General features: G+C 43.2%; 1 protein-coding gene across 6 annotated transcripts in view; it reads left to right on the top strand.

The window, feature by feature from the left end:
* LOC126190318 (uncharacterized) overlaps positions 1–26,621 on the top strand; it is a 592,731-nt gene that overhangs the window by 100,405 nt on the left and 465,705 nt on the right. The window contains exon 1 of one of the 6 annotated variants that reach the window (XM_049931015.1): positions 15,298–15,641. The exons of the other annotated variants lie outside the window; for them this stretch is intronic. Within the exon in view, the coding sequence (XP_049786972.1) occupies positions 15,570–15,641 (72 nt within the window). The 5' untranslated portion in view covers positions 15,298–15,569. Of the gene's footprint in view, positions 1–15,297; positions 15,642–26,621 lie in introns of those variants that run through there. 6 annotated transcript variants of the gene reach the window in all.

Raw genomic sequence — 26,621 nt, forward strand, 5'->3', positions numbered from 1 at the left:
TTTGGTGTCTTATGCTAAATTATTTCTCTCATCGTCATCCACGTCGTCTTGCGGGTTTTTAAACGTTAATAAGAATCACCCTGTGTAACTAGCTTCCTATTCGACTCTAATGAGTTAATGTGTAGGACATTATGTTGTCCGCTCTTCTCGTAGTGCTTACCTTCTCATCATTATGTTTTCTGCACTTCCCCCCCCCCCCCCGCCCCACCCCTCCCCATCTGTGTACACTAGAGCTAAGTTGCTCGTCCCTGTTTGCTCTGTTTTTTGCTTGTTCTCTCTCTTCTCTGGATCGGTGTATGTATGAGCTTTAAGGTTAAAATGTATGGTTAACTGAAAGTATCTTATGTCTCCTTTCAAAAATACCTCTCCCTCCACGTGAAGTTTATTTAAAGACAATAATAATATTGCTGTCGATTGCCCATCTGGCTTCGACTGTTTCGGTGGCGCTGAGTCCGCCATTACGTGTACTAAAAAATATTTCAGTGTTTGCGAGCTTCACTCGCAAAGGAAAATAATTCGAAGTGCTTTTATGAATTTTTACAGTCAGTTTTCAATATTAAAGTCAGTTAATATTTTTGATTACGGAACTTATTCAGATATTTAACACTGCAAGGCTTGGGTGAGGCTTCGCCTCTGCTTTAAAATATTTTCAGTTAATTCAAAGTAATAAAAGTTAACTCAATTCTTAAAGAGAGAAAGTTAAAGAAATTCTTTGCAATTATTTCAAAAATATGCCGGTGTTTGTACCATTCTTTCTTTCTTTCTTTCTTTCTTTCTTTCTGTGTGACATTAGATAAATTTGCCGGGAAAAGAAATCATTTCATGCTCTATATTATCGCTGGGTTAGTTGCAGGTTACGTTACGTTGTCATTCATTGAAAGGGAGCGTAACATTTCCATTAATAATAAATAACTTTTTGCCTGCGTGTTGAGATTGCCACGCTACGTATATTTAAGACGCAATTACTCGCGCTACGTGGCGTTCCAAAAACAGTATTCAGAATTTAAACTGCTACGTTACATTATCATCACTGTAGGTTACGACTGATGCCTGCGCGTATTTCAAACCACACGTAGAAATCTGCACTGACTTATACGAAATAACTAAATTAATCCAACACCACAACAATTACGTAGAAAGGAGGTAATGGTACATCCCCCCCCCCCCCCCCCTCGCGCCTCTAGAGAGAAGAACGAAATTCAGTAATAAACAGATTCAACGAGTGTAAATTCATTCATCCTACGGCCTCTTCTCTTGGAAGAGGGTACCACAGATCTGGGCTAGCAGGTGATCAGAGAGGGAGGGGGGGGGGGGGGGGGGGAGAGGGGGTGCGGCGGCAGTCATATTGACTTAGCTGTGAATCGTGAAATAGCGACTTTCACGACGAATGGTCGTGGCTGCACAGTATTCTTTATCCATTACACGTACCTCCTATCTTCAAACTGCTAATGAATTGATACAGCTACATGATTAACCTGCAATTCACAGTTAAGTGCCTGGCAGAGGGTTCATTGAACTACCTTCAATCTATTTTTGTACCGTTCCGTAATTTTCTCCGCTCGGGGAGTGAGTGTTGTGTAGACCTTACGTTCCGTATCGTCGTAACTGATAAGAAATTTGTCTCCAGTACACTATTGTATTGTATCACTGAGATGGCTGAATGGGCACGACCCGAGGGCCAGTAAATTGAAATAAAATAAAAGAACCTTCTAGTTCATTTTCGTGCTGTAGTACTTAAGCGTGGCTTATGAGGTGTAGTAAAACATTGGGTTTGGCTTGCATCAGCTGTATTTTGGAGAGATGTATATGAATTTTGGGGAAATCAGCCGATATTTAACGGTGTTGTATACCAACTGTGTGAATACTGTTAGCTATTATCTTACCGTTTTCACTATTATTGTCATTGCAGTGTTTGGAACATAGCGCATATGATTCAGTCCAAGCGCTCTCTCTCTTTCTCTCTCTCTCTCTCTCTCTCTCTCTCTCTCTCTCACACACACACACACACACACACACACACACACACACACACACAGAGAGAGAGAGAGAGAGAGAGAGAGAGAGAGAGAGAGAGAGGTGGGGGGAGGGGGAGGGAATTGGAGGGCAGGGCTAGAGCGCAGAGCTTCCTTCAGCAGATGTGAATTATGCGACTAACTCGGTTATCGGAAAATCGATGATGCTTATCTGTTTCACACTGGAAAAACTATTATCTGCGCTTAGCCATTATTACTTTTATCCAGCTTCATAAAAGAGACATTTATAGCTTTCAATTCCTATTACGATTTAAATAACTCACTGAAGCTGCGGATGGAGTGCTCAGAGGAGCAAAGTAGGTACAAAAGCATGCCACTACAGAAGTTTTAGGAACAACAGATGCTGGACAGTAATGTCATCTTTTACTGAGAGACAGTGTTCGCCAGCATGTAAATGGTTAAAAACGTCGGTACACTACATAAAAGTGGCCATGCAGGGTCTGGAGCACTTATTTTGCAGTACAGATGTACGAGTACCTTCCACACGGATTACAACTGTTTGCCGGACTGAAACTCTTGTCCTGATTTTGCTTGCATGGACACTAACACTGTCGACTGAGCAAATCAATGGGGTACGACTTACAGTCAGTCTCCAAGCCCCTGACCAACTGCGCCAGCGTTTCTGTCTTACTTCGCTTGGAAATAAAAATTGACAGTGATTTCACTGATTTCAATTCGGTGAATCTAATCTGTCTGATGCGTGTTAGTATGGCGGGGTAAGTTTCATAGTATGCAACTTGGTGTGCTGTGTTGACATAGTAAGTATGCAACCGTTTCCACACCATCAGTTTGCTCTTTAAGCGTACATTACGAACTGAAGTACAAATCCTACACTACCGTGAAACGCGAAGAAAGCGTACAAGGGAATACCTGGAATATAAATGGATCAGTGACATCGAATTCTCTTCACTGCCCAGTGCAGCATGTGTATAGCGCCTGAAGATCGTGACTGCGACCAAGCACATCTCAAGTATTCAGTTCCACAGGTTCAGCAGGCAGTGGATCAATCACTTTTGGGCTGGTGTCGTGTACGGATATCTGGTGAACTGAGAGGTGTGCAGTATCGGCACAGATATTACCACCTATCGGCTAGCCCCACAGTGAACTTTTAGACTTTGGGTTGGTAATTCAAGATAATCCATGAGCAACCTAGTGGACATATCCCTGGTGGAGGCACCTATCAACCGGATGGAATGCCCTGTGAAATCTACTAACATGATCCCGATCAAGCAGGCGTGTGACCTGTTGAATGCCTCACACACTAGATGATCGCAGTAGGCTTCCATCGAATAGGTTTTAGCAGCAACTTGTTCGACGGTATGCCTAGGAGGATACAATATTGTTACTTTGCACAGTGTCGAGCAACACGATACCGAATGAATTCAGCGTTAGATTTTGAACTCACCGATGTGAATATTCGAACCAACTGCCTTTATATTGATTATTGTCTCGTTTTTGGGGTTCCGAACCGCAGTCTGTAAAAACGGATCCCCTATAGGATCATTTTGTTCATCCATGCGTCCGTCCGTCCGTCTCTCTGTCCGACTGCTAAAACCCCATTTCCTGGGAAACTGATGGACGTATCAGGTTGAAATTTATGTCACATACTAAGGTCTACGGTGCCTTGGCAGGGAAAAAATTGAAGCTTCTAATTAAATGAAACTATATGTTTCCAGAGACCTTTTCAAGTCTCAAACGTATATTTGCAGACAGAAGCGACGAATGAAAATTTGTACCAAGTTCGGGATTGGAACCCGGGCCTCCTGCTCAGCAGGCAGATGTCCTATCCACTACGCGACCCACGCACAGTGGCTTTGCACAACTGCACGGACTACCCTAGTGCCACCCCCCCCCCCTTCCTCCCTTAATCCAGTTTCCCATTCATGCCTCAACCCACTTGGCACTATCCCTAAACTCGAACAGCGCTATAGAGGCTCTCCAGCTGTATTGGTATAGCGCCTCAGCATCGAACGAAACGGGGAATCCTTCCTTCAAAGCACTTATGCTTGGGTTTCAGGCAGGATCCCCTGTTTAGTTCGATGCTGAGGTGTTATTCCAGAACAGTTGAGAGCCCATGCAATGTTGTTCGATTTTAGGGGGTGTACCAAGTGAGCTGAGGCGTGAATGGGAAACTGGACTAAGGAATGAAGCTTCTAAGCCAATGTAATCAAAAGCTACGTTCATTTATATCAAGTACATGACCCAGAATCGTGAAATTTGACAAGAAACAAGGTTTCACAGTACAAGTAAAGGTAGAAATAAGGAAATTGTTAATTTATAATTACATCCCATGAAAAATATTTCTTCTGTCAATTGCTATTCGATATCAAAATTTAAATTAAAACGTTCTCGGAAGTCTTGGAATACCAATACTGACATCTTGCCACTATCGATATCGATAACAGGCCAAAATCATTGAGATTCTCAATTCCCGGGTTGTATGAACTGTTTGTACAGGACCCTCAGAGTGCAAGTCCTACCCGCACCGAACCAATCTTTTATTTCACAGCGCAGCTATCTTTTCGTTTTTTGAAACTTACTCCTCTATCCCTACTCATCTTGAATCTAAGTCCACACGTGTTCGCACATATGCAGGTAATACAAAATGTTACAAGAGCTGTTTGTATATATTCACACGCAGTTACTTCGAAAAATTACAAAACAAGTTATTAATTCGAAATTGCTTACTGTTACTTGAAAAAACTCTCCCAGATGACACATCTGAGCTTCGGTACACTGTTATCTGTGCTGCAGTTTGATTCAGAAGATTCGTTATTTCACTATTGCTTTATCACGAGTTGGAACGTGGAAGGAGTCGAAAGGAGCCACGGGGAAACTGGAACTTTGAGCGTACCCTTCGTGCTCCCAGAAGGCAGGTGTCCAGGTTCGTGTTCTATCAGCCACACAGTTATTACGTGTGACATTTAGTCACTACGTTTGCCCTCCGAACCTGAGCTTTCCCGGCCATATCTTGTTTTTTATTTTGAGGCAAGTCTTATATTTCACTCGGTTGACGATATTCCTTCTCGTCGGTTTCTAACAGATGGGTCAAATGGCTCTAAGCACTATGGGACTTAACATCTGAGGTCATCAGTCCCCTAGACTTAGAAACTACTTAAACCTAACTAACCTAAGGACATAACACACATCCATGCCCGAGGCAGGATTCGAACCTGCGATCGTATCAGCAGCGTGGTTCCGGACAGAAGCGCCTAGAACCGCTTGGCCACAGAAGCCGGTCGGTTTCTAACAACTTTGCTGAACTCCCAGCGATATTTCCCTTGCTCCTGGTGCAAGCAATAATCTTCCTCTGTTGTGCTGTAGTTCCCTTTATTGTTCATTCCATTAGTGATTTCTGTGTGCGTTCCTATAAAATATACTAGCCCCTTCAATGTCATCCGTTTGTGATGCTGCAGAAATCGTTGATTCGTCTTCCGCCGTGCTACTTTCCTCATCCGCGTCGCGTGTTGGAGTAATTTATATGCAGGTACGCGCAAAATCTCGTTTCGATTCAGCCAGTTATTTTCTGTTGTTGTGAATGGTGCGGTTGCCATATAAGTTACTAAGTCTGGAATGTATCAGTGCTCGTTTATGAAGCCCTTGCTATATAGCATTATTCATCACAGCACATCAATTGCGTGGAGTGGATCTAACTGTAAAAAATACTTATTTTAGTGCATATGCGTGTTCAGTCCGCCAGAGCGTGGGTCAGGTCAGTTGGCCTCGGAGCCCACATAGGTGGTGAAAATCTGTCGATCCATCGCGCAGGGAACATGGGGCTGAAGTAATCTCGAACAGTAACAGCAAAATGGGGAAGACGTCCGCCAGACTTCAACTGCGATTCCAAGAACAACTCAAGCTTGTCCTGGTAACTGGTACCTGTCATCGTTTGCTGTGCAAAAAGAATAGTCAGTAAATCTTAGTCTTGGTCATCCCAAACACTGCGTTCATTTTGGGGGAGTTTCTCTTCCATTCTTACATCTCACGAAGACTGCTGTCGTTCCATATCCGACAGTTGTGACGGTTCACAAAACCACGTGTGTGAAACGTATCCTTGTCTGAGCAGATTAAGTTGTCTTACAGGTTTTCATTCTTCACAACCTCCAAAGGGTGAGTCACTAACTATTGCCACCTAGAATAACTCCGAAAGTATGATAGGAGCTGAAAAGTTTATGGGACAAATGTTGCATGGGACAACGGGAGTCATAATATGACGTTAGTTTTTTGTTGCTGGGTGGGTTCGCGTCATGAATATGGTCAGCATTTTTTAATGGGATGCTATAGTTTGGTACTTATTTTCTGATAGCGGCTATCGAGACGAATCCAATGATGTGTAGCTGTAAGCATTGGTATCAATGCAGTGCTGCAATCTTCATAGATTGATTGGTATTCTTTGTCACTTCGGCACTTATGTAAGCACATGCTCTGACAATTTTCTCTGGTATATCGTGCAAATAGTAAATATTCACCGAATATGGCGTATCAAATGGATACGCCATTGACATATAAGCACCATTCGGCGGTTTCGCAATACAACTCTGATAGGAACGGTAAGACTAGTATCGTCGAATCAAGCGAATGTGAATGATGTATTGCTTCGAAGAACAAGTCGATATGCTTCTTATTTACGGAGAATGCCAACGAAATTCAGTGAGAGCTAGAGACTTATACGCTGAAAGATATCCTCAACGTACTCACCCTACACGTCGTACATTTAAATTCAGAACAATTGCATCTTTAACGCATTGGAAACATATCCGGCAAAGGAAAGTTGCTAACGAGGAAACGGAAATTGGTAGTCTCGCCACTGTGGTTCGAGATCCTTGCGTTAGTTCGCGTCAAATCGCAAGGGAATTTGGCATGAGCCAGAGTAGTGTTATTCGTGTTCTGCATCGCCATAAATATCATCCTTACCAAATCAGTCTCAACCAAGAATTAACTCGTACGGACTATATGCGTCGCATTGAATTCTGCCGATGGGCTCAACTTCAGCTATTAGAGGGATGACACATTTATTAATTTGATTTTTTTACTGACGAGGCAACTTTCACGAACCATGGAAATGTTAATTTGCATATGCATTATTGGGCAACTGAAAATCCATGTTGGCTGCGGCAAGTTGCACTCCAAAGAAACGCGATCAGTGAATTTATGGTGTACGATCCTGGAGGTCAGAATTATAGGCTCCTATTTCATCGAAGGAAACCTTAATGGTAGGAAGTGCACCACATTCCTGCAAGAAACATTAGGTCTGTTATTGGAAGAAATACCTTTAGGAACAAGGAACAGAATGTGGTGTCAAAACGATGGTTGTGCGGCACATTTTTCGCTGTTGGCTAGAAATGAGTTGCAGAGATAATTCCCAAATCGTTGGATTGAACGCGGAGGAGATGTGTTGTGGCCAGCTCGTTCGCCAGACTTGACGTCTCTTGACTTTTTCTTGTGGGGATTCGTAAAAGACATTGTTTATAAAGACGTTCAACCACAGCTGGAGATATGCGAGAGAGAATTATCAGAGCATGTGCTTCGATAAGGAATACCACTCAATCGATGATAAGAAGATTGCAGCACTGCAGTGATACCAATGATCATCACTTCGAACACCGTCTGTAAATGGAAGTTCATGCCACCTTTGTGACCTTCGTTGACCTTCAAAGACCTTACTGTTACTCATCATTGGATTCCTCTCAATAGCCGCTATCAGAAAATAAGCACCAAACTATAGCATCCCATAAATCAAAGTTGACCTTCACATCTCTGAAGCGACCCCACCTAGTAACAAAAAACCAACGTCATAATATGGCCCCCATTGTCCCATGCAACTTTTGCCCCACAAACTTTTCAGCTCCTGTCATACTTTCCGAGCTATTCTTGGTGGCAATAGTCAGTGACCGTGTATATGCAGCGTGAAGCGACGAAAGAAATTTTGTACCCAGGCTGGTATTCGACTGTAGGTCCTCTCTCCACTAGGCAGATGCGCTAACCGCTACGCCTCACTGGCACAGTGGCTTTGCACAACTGCACGGACTACGCTAGCACGCCTCTGTCCTAAATCCAATTTCGCATTCACACCTCAGCCCTTTCGTATTTCCCCTAAACCCGAATAGCATAGCATACACTTTCCAACAAGTGAATAGGAGATCAGAGTTCGAATCCCGATCTTGGTATAAATTTTCATTCTTCGCTTCAGGCGGCATATATTCGTCATACATGTTTGAGATTTAAGAAGGTTTGAAACTATATACACTCCTGGAAATAGAAAAAAGTACACATTGACACCGGTGTGTCAGACCCACCATACTTGCTCCGGACACTGCGAGAGGGCTGTACAAGCAATGATCACACGCACGGCACAGCGGACACACCAGGAACCGCGGTGTTGGCCGTCGAATGGCGCTAGCTGCGCAGCATTTGTGCACCGCCGCCGTCAGTGTCAGCCAGTTTGCCGTGGCATACGGAGCTCCATCGCAGTCTTTAACACTGGTAGCATGCCGCGACAGCGTGGACGTGAACCGTATGTGCAGTTGACGGACTTTGAGCGAGGGCGTATAGTGGGCATGCGGGAGGCCGGGTGGACGTACCGCCGAATTGCTCAACACGTGGGGCGTGAGGTCTCCACAGTACATCGATGTTGTCGCCAGTGGTCGGCGGAAGGTGCACGTGCCCGTCGACCTGGGACCGGACCGCAGCGACGCACGGATGCACGCCAAGACCGTAGGATCCTACGCAGTGCCGTAGGGGACCGCACCGCCACTTCCCAGCAAATTAGGGACACTGTTGCTCCTGGGGTATCGGCGAGGACCATTCGCAACCGTCTCCATGAAGCTGGGCTACGGTCCCGCACACCGTTAGGCCGTCTTCCGCTCACGCCCCAACATCGTGCAGCCCGCCTCCAGTGGTGTCGCGACAGGCGTGAATGGAGGGACGAATGGAGACGTGTCGTCTTCAGCGATGAGAGTCGCTTCTGCCTTGGTGCCAATGATGGTCGTATGCGTGTTTGGCGCCGTGCAGGTGAGCGCCACAATCAGGATTGCATACGACCGAGGCACACAGGGCCAACACCCGGCATCATGGTGTGGGGAGCGATCTCCTACACTGGCCGTACACCACTGGTGATCGTCGAGGGGACACTGAATAGTGCACGGTACATCCAAACCGTTATCGAACCCATCGTTCTACCATTCCTAGACCGGCAAGGGAACTTGCTGTTCCAACAGGACAATGCACGTCCGCATGTATCCCGTGCCACCCAACGTGCTCTAGAAGGTGTAAGTCAACTACCCTGGCCAGCAAGATCTCCGGATCTGTCCCCCATTGAGCATGTTTGGGACTGGATGAAGCGTCGTCTCACGCGGTCTGCACGTCCAGCACGAACGCTGGTCCAACTGAGGCGCCAGGTGGAAATGGCATGGCAAGCCGTTCCACAGGACTACATCCAGCATCTCTACGATCGTCTCCATGGGAGAATAGCAGCGTGCATTGCTGCGAAAGGTGGATATACACTGTACTAGTGCCGACATTGTGCATGCTCTGTTGCCTGTGTCTATGTGCCTGTGGTTCTGTCAGTGTGATCATGTGATGTATCTGACCCCAGGAATGTGTCAATAAAGTTTCCCCTTCCTGGGACAATGAATTCACGGTGTTCTTATTTCAATTTCCAGGAGTGTAGTTTCAATTTATTAAAGCACCTATGCCTTAGTTTCAGGCATGATCGCTAGTTTCTTTCGATACTGAGGTGTTATTCCAATACAGCTGGAGAGCCTGTGTGATGATGTTAGAGTTTAAGAGGAATGCCAAGTGGGCTGAGGTGTGAATGGGGATTTGATATGAGGAGCGAGGCGTGTTAGGGTAGTCTGTACAGTTGTGCTAAGCCATTTTGCCGGTGTGGTGCATCGGTTAGCACATCTGCCTATTGAGCAGGAGATCCGGTTTCGAATCCTGGCCATGGTACAAATTTTCACTCGTAGTTTCAGTGTGCGTATATATATCTTGGCAGAAGTTGTTCTCTGTGCCTTGCAGGGCTAGCACTCCAACTGTCTGGTTGTTTACAGTATGTTCGCAAAGGAAGACAGATCTGCAATAATTTAAGCAATGATGGAATTCTCTTAATGTGGAAAAAAAATGGACCCAGTATATTCCGTTGCACGAAGTACAAGATATTAGCTAAAATTATAACAAACCAACAGAAAAACGTAAGATTTTAAACAGTTAAAGGAACAAGCTGGCGTTAGAAGTGGGTGTAGTTTGGGATGGGTGATTGATAATCGCTGCTCTGAATTGATAGTTTACAGAAATTGCAGTGGTGAGCGACCGCAGTCACTGACTGTTGTCGGTCCTTTCACTTGGCCAGACAGTAGACGCCAATGACTTGAGCGGAAATTAAGTGATAAGTAAACTGAAAAGAGCAGTACTGAATTGCGTAGTTTATCGAAAGTGGAATATTCTCGCCGTCCTACGACCCGTGAACATAGGGATGTAAACTGAAAGAGGAAACCCAACAACAGAACAACTAGACATTTTTCACATAGATAAAGCACCGTCAGAGTTGAAAGACATGAAAAGTGACAGGAAATAGTCTTTCGAGCAATCTAGGACGAAAACCCGTACTTTTGAATTCGTAGTCTCACTGACTTCAAGATAACAGCAGCTGCTAATATCATCAGCATAATAATCGTGAGTTGACACAAATGCCCGTGGCGCACTGTCGGCGTAGGCTCGTTGACGTCCCACCGACGTAGTCGGACTGTCGGTAGTTCAAATGGCTCTAAGCACTGTGGGACTTAACATCTGAGGTCATCAGTCCCCTAGACTTCGAACTACTTGAACCCAACTAAGGACATCACACACATCCATGCCCGAGGCAGGATCCGAACCTGCGACCGTAGCGGTCGCGCGGTTCCAGACTGAAGCGCCGAGAACCGCTCAGCCACAGCGGGCGGGCGACTGTCGGTAGTATTCCGTCAGTTTTTATCCACATCTGCTTCATATACTACATCTGCCACATGTAGATTTTCGTATAAATTAGCTGATACAGAGACTAATTTAAAAAAATTATTGGACCTAGTACTATCTTGATGAAGCGCTTGTGATGTGTATGCGTCTAGTCCCAGATAGCTTTGAGTTTAAAACAGCTGAAATAAATGCCTTTTTAAAATCGTCACTTGTAGTTCTCAATCTTGAAATAATCTGGTATGCTGACAGCAGACATTACTGTCTATGGTGGTTTGTGTGGTAGGATACTTGAGAAGTGCAGTCAGTCTACAAAGAAGATTGCCCAGAAAAATCTGCGACCATCCTAGAGTACTGCTTAAGTGTGTGGGATCCATACCAAATAGAACTATGAGCGAGCATTGAAATATACCAAGAAGGGCAGCACCAATGGTCACGTGGTTATTTGATGCACAAGAAACCGATACCGAAATTCAGAAAACTTGAGCTGGCAGATGCTTGAACATATACGCAAACTGTCTCTGGAAAGGCTACTTACAAAGTTTCATGGGAGGTATGTAGGAATATTTTACAACCTGCGACGTATCGCTCTTCCAGTGATCGCGAAGACAAGATTAGTTATAGCCTGCACAGAGGCATGTAATTAGTCGTTTTTCCTGGACCGTACGGAAATGGAACTGGAAGTACCCTTCGTCATGCAGTGTGTGGATGTAGATGTATGTTGTGCGAGAAACCCCATGAGTGAGGTGCCTTATCTAAACAACGGCCTTGAAGCAGCCAGTCACAACTCAAGCTTCAGGTCTAGCGACAGTGGTCACTGCTCCATACACAAACCGGCCTGATGCACTCGCCTAGGGATTGTTTGCGAGTAGCGCGGCGCGCACCGATGATGCCGGCTTCGCTCTCTGCGGGGCAGGTAAACGCCATAAAAATTTACCCTAGAAGGACATGTACAGCAATTTAAATATTCCAAATGTGATCGACTTGTAACCCTTTAGTTTATTATTTTGATATGTTTTCTACAGTACGTTTGTAAAAATTCGCCTTAACAACAGCAACAACAAAATATTATTGCAATTTTGTCATATGATGACATGGTTGGAGACCGTGGCTGTTATTTGAAGACAAATGTTGGTGTTGGGACAGCAACCAGCCACAAATTTACTTTCAGTTCCTTTATTCAAAGGGTACCGTTACCGATTTCGAATCGTTACGATTCTTCTTCGGGCGATTTACACGCTTTTGTTATAACATGTGGTGCGTTTTTTACAGAAATGTCGGTTTGGAGTGTTTGTTTTCAACAGATGTTGATGCATTCCACTGCATTCTTATTGTTGCACACGTAAATTTTTCTCACTGAACACTTTAGATTTGTCACTGAAGATGAATCATAACGATTCGAAACCGGTAACGGTACCATTTGAATAAAGGAACTGAAAGTAAATTTGTGGCTGGTTGTTGTCCCAACACCAACATTAGTCAACAAAACATTAGCATTAAATATAGTCACCGCTGCTAACTGTCACCCCATTACAATGTAAAAATTCGATGGTTTGGGTTTAAAAAAAAAATGATTCAAATGGCTGTGAGCACTATGGGACTTAACTTCTGAGGTCATGAGTCCCCTAGAACTTAGAACTACTTAAACCTAACTAACCTAAGGACATCAGACACATCCATGCCCGAGGCAGGATTCGAACCTGCGATCGCAGCGGTCGCTCGGTTCCAGACTGTAGCGCCTAGAACCGATCGGCCACTCCGGCCGGCGTTTGGGTTTAACTTTGACATAACGTTCCTTTGATTTGCGTGGTGTCTCTTGAAACAGTTCATGCCTGCTCTGAGTCAGAAAGGTCCTTAGCACACTGAACACATCCACACAGTTCGGACCAGGGTTTTTCTCGAACTGCAAACTGCACATCTTCTAGATGATGATTGAATAGGCCGACTTTTGGCTTGTGTGCCTTGATCTGAGATGATCAACTATTTTTGTAGACAGGGGATGAAGCAGCAGCCACTGAAACTATTTTTGAAGCCAACAAACTTTTTACACCTTCCAGCGAAAGTAATGTCGGGTCATTGTCATCACTTTCATCACTGTTGTCACCAAAAGGGATTTCATCAAATAATATTAGGTAACAGTCTTTGTCATGCGGCGGCGCGGTTCCTTCCGTCCCTTTACGACGTAGCTGCACCTACCTGTGAACATTGCCTCATCATTTCATCAGCAGGGATGCCGAGTGAAACCTACTGTACTTCGACGTGAACCAGGCTGCAATTTAAGTCACTAATCTACATTTCGGGAGAAAGTTTTCACACGAAATGAAAGGTTGGAAATTTTGTCCTCAACATATTCTGAAACTTAGGTGAACAAGTATCACTGCCAAGCCCGTGCTACTCTTAAGTCATTCACAATCCTTTTCACTCACGTTAGCAAGTTTATGGTGTTGCATTTCCCGAAAACGTAATAGCTACAAAAATACTGATTGTTTTTGATTGATAATGCTTGCCAAATATTGTCTGTTGGTACCAAACGCAGTCACAGTTTTTAGCCACAGACCTGCTCAATACGCCACGCGGAATATGTCTTTTCTCGTCACAAAATTCACTTAAAAATTCAGAAATTTCTACACACACATCGGATCAATTATGCCGTCACTTTCCAACACTTTTGATGTATGAAACACTGCTAGATCCGGCAACTTATCATTTCCATCAGAACTACTACTACTACTACTACTACACTCGTCCGAACTGTTTCATGGCTAGGCTCCGACTCCTCTCTAGAAGTCTTCTCTACCAGCAGAGAAAGGCGCGCGAAGAATACTGCTTTACCATTGGTCAGTTTACTCAACAGTCAATAGCAAAACAACATTCTCCCGCGTCAATCCGCGCTTTTCATCAATAACCAATCGCGAAATAGTAAACCTAACGACTGCACTTTTTACCGACATAATTATCTAATATGCTGAACTTTTGCTTGTGCATAAAGTTGTTTACTATTGTTATTTATACCTGAATTAACTTTCCCTTTACGATAAACTTTCTTTACAAATCTATTCTACAAAAATCCCCTTTTTCCACATCCATACTTCTTCGAAATGTTCCCACATTAAATGCCACTACATAACTCGTTGAACAATTATCTTCATATTAACCATACATCATTAATCATTCATACTGATAAAACACATTTATAACATTTTACATACACAAAAAGACATAACACTTCATGAAAAACATTCTATTACTTTAGTGCACTCTAGTGGGCACAATCGAAACTAAAATCAGTCCCCCTATCCAATATTGTCCTCTATCTGCTGATACATAAACTACTTGCGCGTCCAGTCTCGCGTCACCATCTGTCACTATCCAGCTCAGACACATCTCCCACTTAACCGCCTCCAAGGCAGGATCGCTATACGGCGCTACGCCTCAGTCAGTTGTTATTGTTTTGGCGAGGCATACTGGATGGAAAAGAAGGGTGGTGGTTAGCACCACTAACTACACAGAAATCCATTTGTGAACTATAGAAAATTGTATTCAAATAAAACGTAATATTGCATATATGTTTATAGAAGGTTAACACACAAATATAAACAGTTAATACCACAAATATCGGTGTAAAGAAGAGGTACAGAGAAAAATGCTCCACACTTCCACGAACAACACCAACGATGCATGAAATATCAGCTCGCGTCGTAAATCCGCAGCCAAAGGACCACCGCCCTTTCAAGGCGTTGTATTTATGTGGTTGGTTACAATGGCGCACACCCTTCAAAGAGTTAATGCACTGTTAGGACTCAGTGGGCTCGATTTATCGGCGCCTAGCCTCGCCGTCGAGCAGCGAGGCTACAGCATATACGCAAGCCCGCGTAGCAGTCGCTCTTACGACAATCTGCACGGTAGTGGCGTCAAACAAATGCCCGTCGCGCACTGCCTGGGAAGGGCACGTGATGTGACGTGTTGACGTCGCTCTGACGAGGGCGAATCACGGTCATGCGCCAGCTGCTGTCAGGGATTCCCGTCGTCGTAGGCGCCGGCGGCGGCTCAAACCGCGACCTTGCTGGCGCCGAGCACAACACGTGGGGTATTGATCCCGCCGGCGCCCCGACGCCGGCCGACGCCTGGCGAGCGCCCATCGATCCCCGCGAGCGCCGGGCCGGCGACGTCCGGGTCGTCATTGCCGTGCCCGGTCGCCCGCAGCGGTCTTGCGCAGTGCGAGTCCTGGCGTCGAGGCGGCGAGCGACTCGACTCGGCCCGGCGACGCGCGCGCACGAGCACACCTGGCAGCGCCGTCTGTCCCATCCCATTACCTTTTGCCGCGTGTGCTGGCGCCAGCTAGTCTGCCACACTGCGCCGTAGGTCGCCCCAGGCTCTGTCTGACTCGGCTGCCCCTCGCAGCTCTTAGTGCTGTCCTCAACCCCGCATTCTGCGCAGTACCGACACGTCGTAGTCGATCTGAACGCCACCTTCGCCAGAGCGTTGGTAGGCAAACGACACCTGAAGAGTGTCAGAGAAGGATCAACTGTAGGCCGTCGACAAAATAATATTGAGGGCTAGAGGTTTACGTTGTTAGTAGTACTCCCCATGGCCTGCGTCAGCGCCATCAACAACAACAACGTCGTCGTTGGTGGTGCAGTCTCAGATTGCGACAACATGGTAAGCATAAAGCCACACTTGTACTTCTTCTCCAACGTATTCATTCACAATATATTTCTATCTCTTTGCACCCTACTGTAAATGTCCTTCGGTTGCTTTACATGTTTGAGTGCCAACACTTCTTACTGTACCAGTGCAGTGGACTCCACTTTTATGTGCCCTACCGTTACATTTTTCAGAGGAACATTAGAAAGTATGAGATGTCACATACATACGGAGCCGTCTGTCATATTATTTCTCAAGTCAACATCCGTTTTTCTCAACACATACGAATCGTACATGAATGAATGTGGTATCGTTAGAAAGGTTTAACTGGCTTCTGAAATTACATACAGATTTTGCGTAAAAAGCTTACTATATGTGGAGAATTTTAACATAACCTTTAACTGTCGTACGCAAAACGGCATTACCAATGCCCAGGAATTACGAGCTAACTTATTAATCACGAATATTTTCATATTATTTCATTACAAATACCATTTTCAATGTTCTAAAGTACATGTTAACGGGATAAATTGTATAGCACATTGTCATAGATAATAACCGTGATCCTTGCGGTAGTCCACTGTCTCTGCGCTTCGTAAAAATTGACTTTTCTAAACGAATATAATGTCGGAAACGACAAACTTATTTGTCACTGTCACCTTAACCTGCTGTTAATCTATTGCTGCTGCGACCTGACGTGCTTACTGTAGCTGAATTTGGTTCAAAATTATGTGCTCGGCAATATATATATATATCGTTCGGTTCACTTTTATCCCAACGATTACACGTATTCCAAACACTGTCATTATTTAAAATTATATGCCGAAGTTTCACACAAGTCTCCCGGTTTTACTACACTACGATTTTCTGGCCGCGTCACTTCATCACGGTTTGCTAAACACAATGTCCGCTGACTAAAGGCATTTCCACGCTTCTTAGATCGACTGCATAGATTTAGCGTTAAATGTGTCACCATTTAATGTGGGCATGAATGGGTTTGCGGGCCTTTCATATGTAATTATCGGACATTAACGTGATCGTGTTATGAAGACCAGCTAATTGCTTCTCAGAATTTCGAGATTTCTCAACAAAGAACGCACATCTGTGCTGTTCGGTGACACACTTCAGTTTGACAACACAATAATCATTGATCCTAGTGTTTTAGAAATAAATCGGCATCAACTTGCTAATATAGTTAATATAAAACCTGTTTTGTGACTCTTCGTGTTAGTTTTTCGCAGTGTTGTGGCCTGTAGCCCCAAACTCTGAGCCGAAAATCGCTGTTTTAAGAGCAACGCATATAATGTCATTTTCAACATGCGCAGAAAGTGGTACCGTGCAGTAAAAGGAATTTCGCTCTCCGATTCTATTGCTTACCAGACAGGGCGCACAACTGTGTTTGTAAACATCGCGTTATATGTGACTATAAACAACACCGAAGGACATAGCGGCGCTTTTTCCGCAGTTAACTATGGTTAACGTGGTTATATCCCCATAGCCCCTTAAAATATCAGGTACGACTCATCTTAAGAGAACGCTCAGCTCGTGTCTTCTAAAAACGTATTTATCGTGATATTCGACACTGATTACTTCATCCCGCATCATATTAACAACTGACAGACAGATTAGGAGATTTCATTAAGTCGTTGCACAGCCATACTTACGTATACACATCATGAAACCAGTACTAAATTTAAAGCTTGGGCCAATAACCTCAGTCGAAATGAAAACAAAAAGTCCTAGCTAATACTTCAGTTCATGATCTTACAGATTGAAAGCCTGTTGGAAACAGTTCGTGTGGTCTTGTTTACTTTACGAATTTAATGGACTGTGTTTGAGAGTTTCTTTCTGCTGACACATTGTATTCTTCCGTTAGTGAAATTGTTCTAATTACATTCTTAAAAATCATTCTATGAAAAATTACTTCTTACAAGAGAAGCATTTTCAGTACACTAATAAGACCATGAATTTGTCTCGATATTACAATGGTTAGTATTATAGGCAAAGGATCTTCCGCAGTTAGTGTGTACATTTTCATACAACATGACAATTTTTCGTGTAAGTGAAAATGTTTTAAACGAATGGTTTAACAGAAATATTAGGTTCACGGCGTAACGCATTTTGTTTAAAATGGTCGTTAGCTATTTACAACCTCTGATAACTGAAGCCAACACAGGTACGGACTTGACTGCTGCATTCATTGAATTAGTTTGAAAACTCTCTACTTGTAAAATATCACACTTGGGAGTGTGGAAGCAACGCAAGCAGCGTTCTTATTAATACACACGTGGGTGGGAGAGCTCCTTTCGTCTTTGACTGACTTCAGATGAAGTTCGTCAAAATTACAGAACCCTGAACCACTCGCTGGTGAAGCTGCGCGTTCCAAATGACAGAATAATTTCGTGCAGAATTCAACAACCCAAGACCAAAGTGAGAATTGCGCAAGAGTAGACAGTTTCAAAATCTCTGTCCTTTCTGTGTGTGTGTGTGTGTGTGTGTGTGTGTGTGTGTGTGTGTGTGTGTGGGGTGGGGGGGGGGGGGGGCTGTGCGGTCATCGATTTGCAATGGCACCTTTAAAGACTGGAAGAGAACACAAAGTTGGCAAACTTCTCACATTTGATCGAAATCGGAATGCAAGCAACGAGGTACTTACAGGAGCAAATTGGTCCGTGTTGTAATAACAGTTTGGTTTTGTGATGTGGTAGAGTAATAACTACGCAGTCTCACATGCTGTTTGCCGCTATACATATTGTAAACGTGCACGCTGTTTCCCTCCAGAGTCGAAAAAAAAATTGGATAACTCCGAGTAGGAACAGCGCGCTGAAAGTTCCGTACGTAATTATGTTTATATATAGGCCGTCCGTCCTGGTGATCGAGAATCTCAGCAGTCTTCGCCTCTTACCGACGATACATCGTTAATAGCTAGATATTGGTTCTGGGAATTTGAAGACCGTATCAGAATTCCTATAGTCGTTCCTCAGACTAGGCTGGACATACAAAAAGAAGTGAACAGGGATTTGAGTTTGTATATGCAGAGAGAGAGAGAGAGAGAGAGAGAGAGAGAGAGAGAGATATGATTTATTAATTTGACGGATGATGATCGCAATGTGTCTTCAAATGGCAAAAAGATATTTTATATGTGATATAATTTCAGTTTAATAAGTGCCAGATTTTTACTTCTTCTTTGAAACCTTTGTTGTTGCCAGATTTCATGATTGTAGGTCAAGGCGAAGTAAGCAATAGGTTTTGCTGGGTGAGTTTTCGAGTATCAAAATGACATAAATGGCCGTATCTTTTCAGTGCGTTGACTTAGAAGTTTGAAATTCGTGCACCTTAATTTGACATAAATTTGCGTTCCTGAGAACGAGGATGAGGAGGAGGTGAGTGTTAATGGCCCGTCGACAACGAGGTCATTAGAGACGGAGCACAAACTTCCTGTCAGATTAAAACTGTGTGCCGGCCCGAGATTCGAACTCGCGAAACTTTGCCTTTAGCGGACAATTGCTCTTATCATCTGAGGTACCCAAGCAAGACTTTACGACCTGTTCTCACAGCTTTAATTCCGCCTGTAGCCCGACTCCTACCTTTCAAAGTTCATTCTGTAAAGAAGGAAATCGCCTTTGCCTTTTCGAAGGAACCATCCTGGCATTTACCTTAAGAAATTTAGGGAAATAATGGAAAACCTAAATCAGGATTTCCGGACGCGGGTTTGAACCATTGTCCTTCATAAAGTGAGTCCAGTGTGCTAGCTCGCTCGGTCTGTAGGACGGACGGACGACAAAGCTATCCTGTAAGGGTACTGTTTTTTACAGACTGAGGCACCGAACCATAAAAACAGAAGTGGCGTTTAACTGATGGCGTTTAAAGGCGGTCGTGTTCTGACATCCACGATTTTTTACAAAATAAAATAGTTCATGAATATTATTCCACTAGAACTTATTTGTACCAAACCAAATTTGCGGAGAATTATCCCACGTAGCATAAGGCGCGCAACTATTACGGAGGTGGGAACATGGTTTTCTTTGAAACGTGACATCCTCGGTAAAGTTTGTTACCATCTGTTTCTGCACTTCAGAATCAGTCGGTTTCATATTTGTGGAAAACGGAAATAAAGAGCCAAGGGTCCGATGTAAAGACTTTTCTATCCTTAAAACTATATATAAAGGCCTTAATATTAATAATACTAAATTTAACATGAAAAATACATGCCAGATGTAGTGAAGTAATGCAGCCATTACTTCGCAAAATGATTTAGGTGAGTCAAAATTGCGGAGATACAAATGAAGAGTAACAAGCAAGCAGCCTTTCTCTGCAATTAACTTCTGTTAATATCAGAGACTGGTCTTAGTCAAACGGTAAGCGGGCGGACAGGAAGCGGGAAAACTTAAGAATGTTTGCAAAGCTGTTCGTCGGCTTTAGAAATTAGCCGCATTGGTAGAATTGATGGTAGACAATTCTTTTATCTTGTTTACCACGTGATTGCCAATTGTACGGACTGGCCCTTCCTAACTGTCAGTAGACCCGCATATAACTACAGTATCACAGGAAAAGCTTTCTGTAATTCAGCTGAATGAAAAGAAAAAATCCTTTCAATGAGTATCTGTATGACCTAAGCAAGAAGTTTACCCTTGTATGTTTGAACTTGGGTGAAGCTTTACGTAGACCGACAAACACCAGACAGTAGCGCCTCTCCCTCATGATAGTGCTGCAGTTTAGTGTAATATTGTTCCGCCGTTAGAGATATATGTATGTCTTACCTTAATGATTACACAAGGCAGATACTAAGAAAAACGGGATAATCGGTAACAGGTTGATTGCATGATTGATGCAACCCGTAAGGTATACTGCAATGCTCGATGTAGCAACTTGAACATAGAACTGAGATTTAATACTCACCTTCTGAAACTAATATTAACGTTTGCAGGGGGACTCTACAGTGCGACATTAAAGAGCCTGCGTCCATAGTTTCCGAAGGCGTCACTGCCAAGTGTTTGTACACTGTGCGTGGTATGAAAGAAGAGCACAAATCGGCGTACAGCAGCCGCTATATTTACGTTTTTCTAGACGACGTAGTCGGAATGACTGAGCTATGATTACTGCTGAATTCGATAAGAAAAATAGTTTATTTTCTGCGAAAGTCTGTCTAGGCGGAAGAAAAGTAGCAGCATTACAATCGGGTCAAGTTGGCATTATTCTGCGTGTACCTCTAGCGCCGTCTTTTCCCATCTTGCTCCATCACGCATTGCGTCCTAGGAGCCTCGATATTAAATAATATGTGGGATAGCACCAGATTCCATACCTTGTTCCGATGCGTTTGTTTCACACTGCTCCGAATCACAAACATTTCAAGGCGTATGAAACTTCAGTTTCATAATCTCCCGAAGGAACTGATCTGTGAAAAATCTGCCTTGTTGAAACCTGAGTTAAGCTTGCTACACACCGCAGGTACTATGTTACTCCGAAGTGATCCGATCATTCACGAATGACTGCAGTACAAACAGCTTACATCTTGAGCTAATCCAATCACTACCAGTGACAACTGCAGGTAGTAAACTGTAGTTTTGCGGATCATAGCACCAACAGGAAAGGAGCTTGCTGCTACAGATTATACACCGTCTACTCTCGAACACATGCGTCGTTCTATGCTGCCGAAAGGCACGAAGAGTAAGCAAACGCTGCCGCGGGTGGTGGTGGTGGTGGTTTACTGGAAAAGGTAATCAGGAAATGGAGGAAAAGAACAGAAGGAATATAAAAAGTCAAATTGGGAGAAGAGGGGTAGTCTGAATATTCATTGTTTCGTTTTTGCAGGCGACCTTGTCATCTTACCTGAATCTATAGAACACAGAACAACGCAGATAAATCTCCAACATACAACTTCAAAAGTAGGTCTGTGTATATGTTTTGAAAAGAGTGTATGGCATGCGAAGGAAGCCCCGAAATACATAGAAACTGGTCATGAAAGAACAAAAAGGCTACAAAATTTAAATATCTAGGTGAAATTAATACAACCATTCGCTTTGGACAAATAAGCTAAAATGGAAAATGGAAATAGCTTGTTTAGTTAGCAAGAAACCTGTAAAACAAGAAATCTGTTCCCATATATGAAAAACACAGGCACTACAACACTGTCATCAGACGAGAATGACAAAATGGCTCAAATGGCTCTGAGCACTATGGGACTTAACAGCTGAGGACATCAGTCCCCTAGAACTTAAAACTACTTAAACCTAACTAACCTAAGGACATCACACACATCCATGCCCGAGGCAGGATCCGAACCTGCGACCGTAGACTGAAGCGCCTACAACCACTCGGCCACAACGGCCGGCCCAGAATAACAAACAGTTATGAGAAATAGAAAAGAAGGAAAGAAAAATAATAAGGGAAGTGTTCGGACCGAAATATGACAATGGAAAATGGGGAATTAAGAAGTAATGAAGTTTATGGAAAAATGGAACGAATATTCGACACAGTGAGGAAGAAGAGTTGTATTCTATCGATATCTAAAAGGGCTAGATGAAAAATGAATAAGAAAAAAATATTTAACATTTTTGACAAACCCAAAAACATAAATGTCATGGATCATAGAAGTTAAAGCAGACGTTAGAGAAATGGAAATAATGGAGGAAGAAACAGGAGAAAGAGAGACTCGCGCTGTGGACAGAAGAAAGAAGAGAAAAACATAGGGAAAGAATGTTAAACTGCTGGAAAGAAATAAACGAGAAAAGGTGGTCCGTAGTAGGCCAAACAAATAAAAAAAAACGTTGATTTTTTTATGACATCATTGTCGTCTCTATTAAAATCGTTTTACAAATTCCAAAACTGCCAATTTCAGAACGACCAAAGGGGGAATTTGTGATCATGGACTTTATTTATAAAATAAATTTACGTCAAGAACGCTGAAAACAAATACAAACTAAATGCAGTTAGTAGATACAATTGATATGGTAAATTGGGGAAAACATTATAGTACCCTGTTAACAGAAACCGGGAGCCTTTTTTAGAGAATTAGCTGTGAATGGGAAGAAACTCAGAAACTAGTTCATGACAATAATACCAGAAGTTGTCTTTTTATTATTTACTAACAGATCCACGAAAATTCTTGTAACCATCTACATACGAGAGGTGAAATGAGAACTTATAACTTTGAACACTAACAAAGACTGGTTCTGGAGGAGTATCCATAGGCATGGTGAAGAATTCACCTTTGGTGCTTGCTATAGTACTTGTATGCAAATGTGTTTAACTGCTGTACGGATGGAGTAGAAGTCTCCAAAGAATTGAAATCAACTTGTAAAACTTCAATATATAAAAAGGAGCTAAAAGGGAATGCAGTTTTGCTATTGGGAATAAATATTACGTCCTCTGTGATAGACAGTTTCGACGAATCATAAAACGAAGAACGGAACAGCAGGAATAAGATTTGGAGGAGAAAGATGGGTTTAGTACTGCTGAAACATACATAAATAGTACGCTATGTCTCAGACAGTAGAAAAAGCAATAGTATTACATTGGTGCATAAGTTCATAGCGTTCTTTCATTTTGCTTGTTTTTATTCCGGTTGCTATAGGTTTATTTATCGACTGTCATTTTATATTTATAGTCCACTGTCGCTATATGAATTTACGGATTGTCATTTTTTCTTTTAGAAATGGGGGTGAAACCGTGGACGCTAAATAGTGGAGTACCAAGTGGAGAAATCGGAACATTTCCGACAAATTCTTCTGTTTGATTTCAATAGAGAGGTGGCAGAGCAGCCAGAAGCACTTGCATGTTGTATGGGGATAATGTCCTTGCACGGATCAACGCAAGTAAATAGTTTTCTGATTTTAAGCAGGATCGTTTTGACGTTAGTGACTCCCCGGGAGACCTTCCGTGTTTGATGAAGAGCGTTTAAGCTCATTAATCCACAGTTATTCACGTCACTGAACTGCCAGATTGGTGAACTGTGATCATTCCACCAAGGTGCGACATTTGCGCGCAGTGAGGTTCAAAAATAGTGTGTATGGGTACCGCGTGCTTGCTCGTCATCAATTGGCTCGTGAAAAACACCGGCCATGCCTATCATGCATCGTTGCTGATGACGAGAAAAGGTGTTTTTATGCTAACGTAAGGAAAAGAAAGGAATGGTTGCACCCAAACAAAGCAGCAACTCCCTGTACAAAAAACTGTGCGCATCCATAAAAGATAATGTTATGCATCTGGTGGAACAGTGACGGTGTGGTGTACTATGAACTGATTCCCCGAGGTGTCATTATTCCTGCTGACATTTATTGGCAAGAGCTGAGACGTCTTGCAGACGCAGTCCAAGAACGACGACCAAGATCATCTCGCGAAGTGATGGTACACTACGCTAAGCCCGCCCGCATTTTCCTGGACAGACAATAATACTTCACAGGAGTTGGGTTGGGAAGTCATTCTCTACTCACATACTGATTAATCTGATCTTGCGCGCTCAGATTTCCATCTCTTCCGCTATCGAACAACCTTGAAGGAACTTCCTTTCAGATGAAAACGTCCTCCCCACATTGTTCGACGAGGTCTCCGCCTCAAAACCACATTATTTCTACAGTCGTAGAATCGAAAAGTTAGCCCAGTGGTGGAGACTGTATTATTGATGGCTAAAGTCTGTTACGTGTGTCTATTATGTTCATTAAACTTACGGAAAATCCTGCGAACTTACGGACCAACCCACTTAACGTGTCAATGAAAACTTCATGGGAAGCAATGGAAAACAGTGAAACTTCCTTGCTGATTAAAAGTGTGTGCCGGGCTGGGACTCGTGCGCTTGCTTGACGAAAAAGACAGGTTACCGAAATCGCTAAACACCCTAACACGCGAAAAGGGAGGATCACTTAAAGTAAAGGGAGGCCTCGCTACCAGCGATCCCAGCAGCACCACCACGTGACTTCCCCCTTTTTTAATGTATCAGTGCTTGTGGATAAGTGACACGGATTTAACAGCACAATCAAGCGACCGCTAGAGAACTGCCGCGTGGCATTAACATCTCGCTGCAGGAAAGCACTGTCCCTGTGCACGAGCTGCAGATTCGTTACTGCTGACCACTCACCACCTACCAGAGTAATACAGGCAATAGCCGGTCTTGCAGCCACTCCTCCACAACAATCATTACTTCGCATTCCAGAATGTGATTTTCACTCTGCAGCGGAGTGTGCGCTGATATGAAACTTCCTGGCAGATTAAAACTGTGTGCCCGACTGAGACTGGAACTCGGGACCTTTGCCTTTCGCGGGCAAGTGCTCTACCATCTGAGCTACCGAAGCACGACTCACGCCCGGTCCTCACAGCTTTACTTCTGCCAGTATCTCGTCTCCTACCTTCCAAACTTTACAGAAGTTCTCCTGCGAACCTTGCAGAACTAGCACTCCTGAAAGAAAGGATATTGCGGAGACATGGCTTAGCCACAGCCTGGGGGATGTTTCCAGAATGAGATTTTCACTCTGCAGCGGAGTGTGCGCTGATATGAAACTTCGTGACAGATTAAAACTTATCTTCTTATGGTTATTGTAATGAAGACGTAGACGGTCGTCCCAAATTAGCTACTGATTGGAAATCCAGTGCATGTCTGATCCTGAATGTGACAATTGCATGCCGTTAATCCCTCAGCTGTTCAGATGTAATTGTCGCTAGTAAATCATGTGACGTGTAACTATTGAGTAAACAACTGCTTTCACTATCCAGACTACTGTTAACATAATCCACAATCACAGTGTAGAGCTGAAATTATATTACTAGTTGGGAATTCCTTAAGAGCGACTATAAGAATAAGCACACATTTGCTGTGGGCTTCAGTTTGAGATGCCACAGCATGTACGAATAGACGCGGGAACTTGGCAGTAAACAGCTAATGAGAAACTGCTGGCCGTGACCCACCGGACGTAGCGCTCAGAGCACACTTCCAGATCACTACATAGGTATAGCCATTCAAGATTTAGACATCCGACCAAGAATTTGGTTCAGATTTCTACGGTCGCTGAAGAACGTAGTATACAGTCCGAAGGGGCCACGCGCTGTCACCTTTGGAGAAACGAGAAATGTGAATTTATTTTTAACTGATTCATCTGTAGAGGTCTCGTTGTCATTAAGATCTGTATTATGATTAAAAAGTTGCCGAGGTACATAGAAGATGCTTAGGAGCCCAAATAGTTTCACTTGGTGGCAGTGGTGAAGGTGTCCACTAAGTAGATTTACAACTAGTGGAAGAAACTCGGCTGTATTTATTTAAATACGTTTATTCATGTCATTGTGCATACAGTAGCCATTAAAGTTGTATTTTTAAAACACAAGACAATAACAATTACTGTTACAAATTTTACATGCCCCAGATTGCTTGACAACATTAAGGTAATGTTAAAGACAGTGCTTAGCAACATTGGCATTAGCAAATAGACGTTTAAGATATTGGTGTTAATTCCTCAGTAGAAAATTACGGAGGTCCGGAAGCTAGTTTAAAGTTGTTTATACCACGTATTGTTTGTACTTTTGGAGGGAAACAGCATGAAGGCTTAATGGCAACAGCAGGCGGTCGGTTTATTCCCAACGCACTTAACCGCGTACAGTTACTCGTCTACCGATGTCGGCGAATAATTAAGCGGTGAATACGAAACTACACAAACTGTGTGACTGACAGTAATAATCCCGTGAGAAATAATCATTTTTCAAGCGTTTTTAGCTTTACCCCCGCAGAGCAGTTAAAATTTTATGTATATATGATGTAGCTGTAATTTTGTATTTACCTATTTAGGTTGCCAGTAGTGTTTAAATTAAACATTTCCTATTTTCCAGGTCGACAGTTATTGGTTAGACGAAACCCGTCCACCAACATTCAAAAAGTATTTTAGTGACCATAATACCTTTAAATTGTTACGAAATATCATCCACAATAATCAGCTGTGCGTGAATCAAGTTATGCTACGTTAAAATTAGTTTGCTAACATAGCTTGCTGCTGTTAACTTATTTATTCCAAGAACATC

The sequence above is a fragment of the Schistocerca cancellata genome, chromosome 1 (assembly GCF_023864275.1).
Source record: "Schistocerca cancellata isolate TAMUIC-IGC-003103 chromosome 1, iqSchCanc2.1, whole genome shotgun sequence".
In the NCBI taxonomy this organism is placed as follows: Eukaryota; Metazoa; Arthropoda; class Insecta; order Orthoptera; family Acrididae; genus Schistocerca; species Schistocerca cancellata.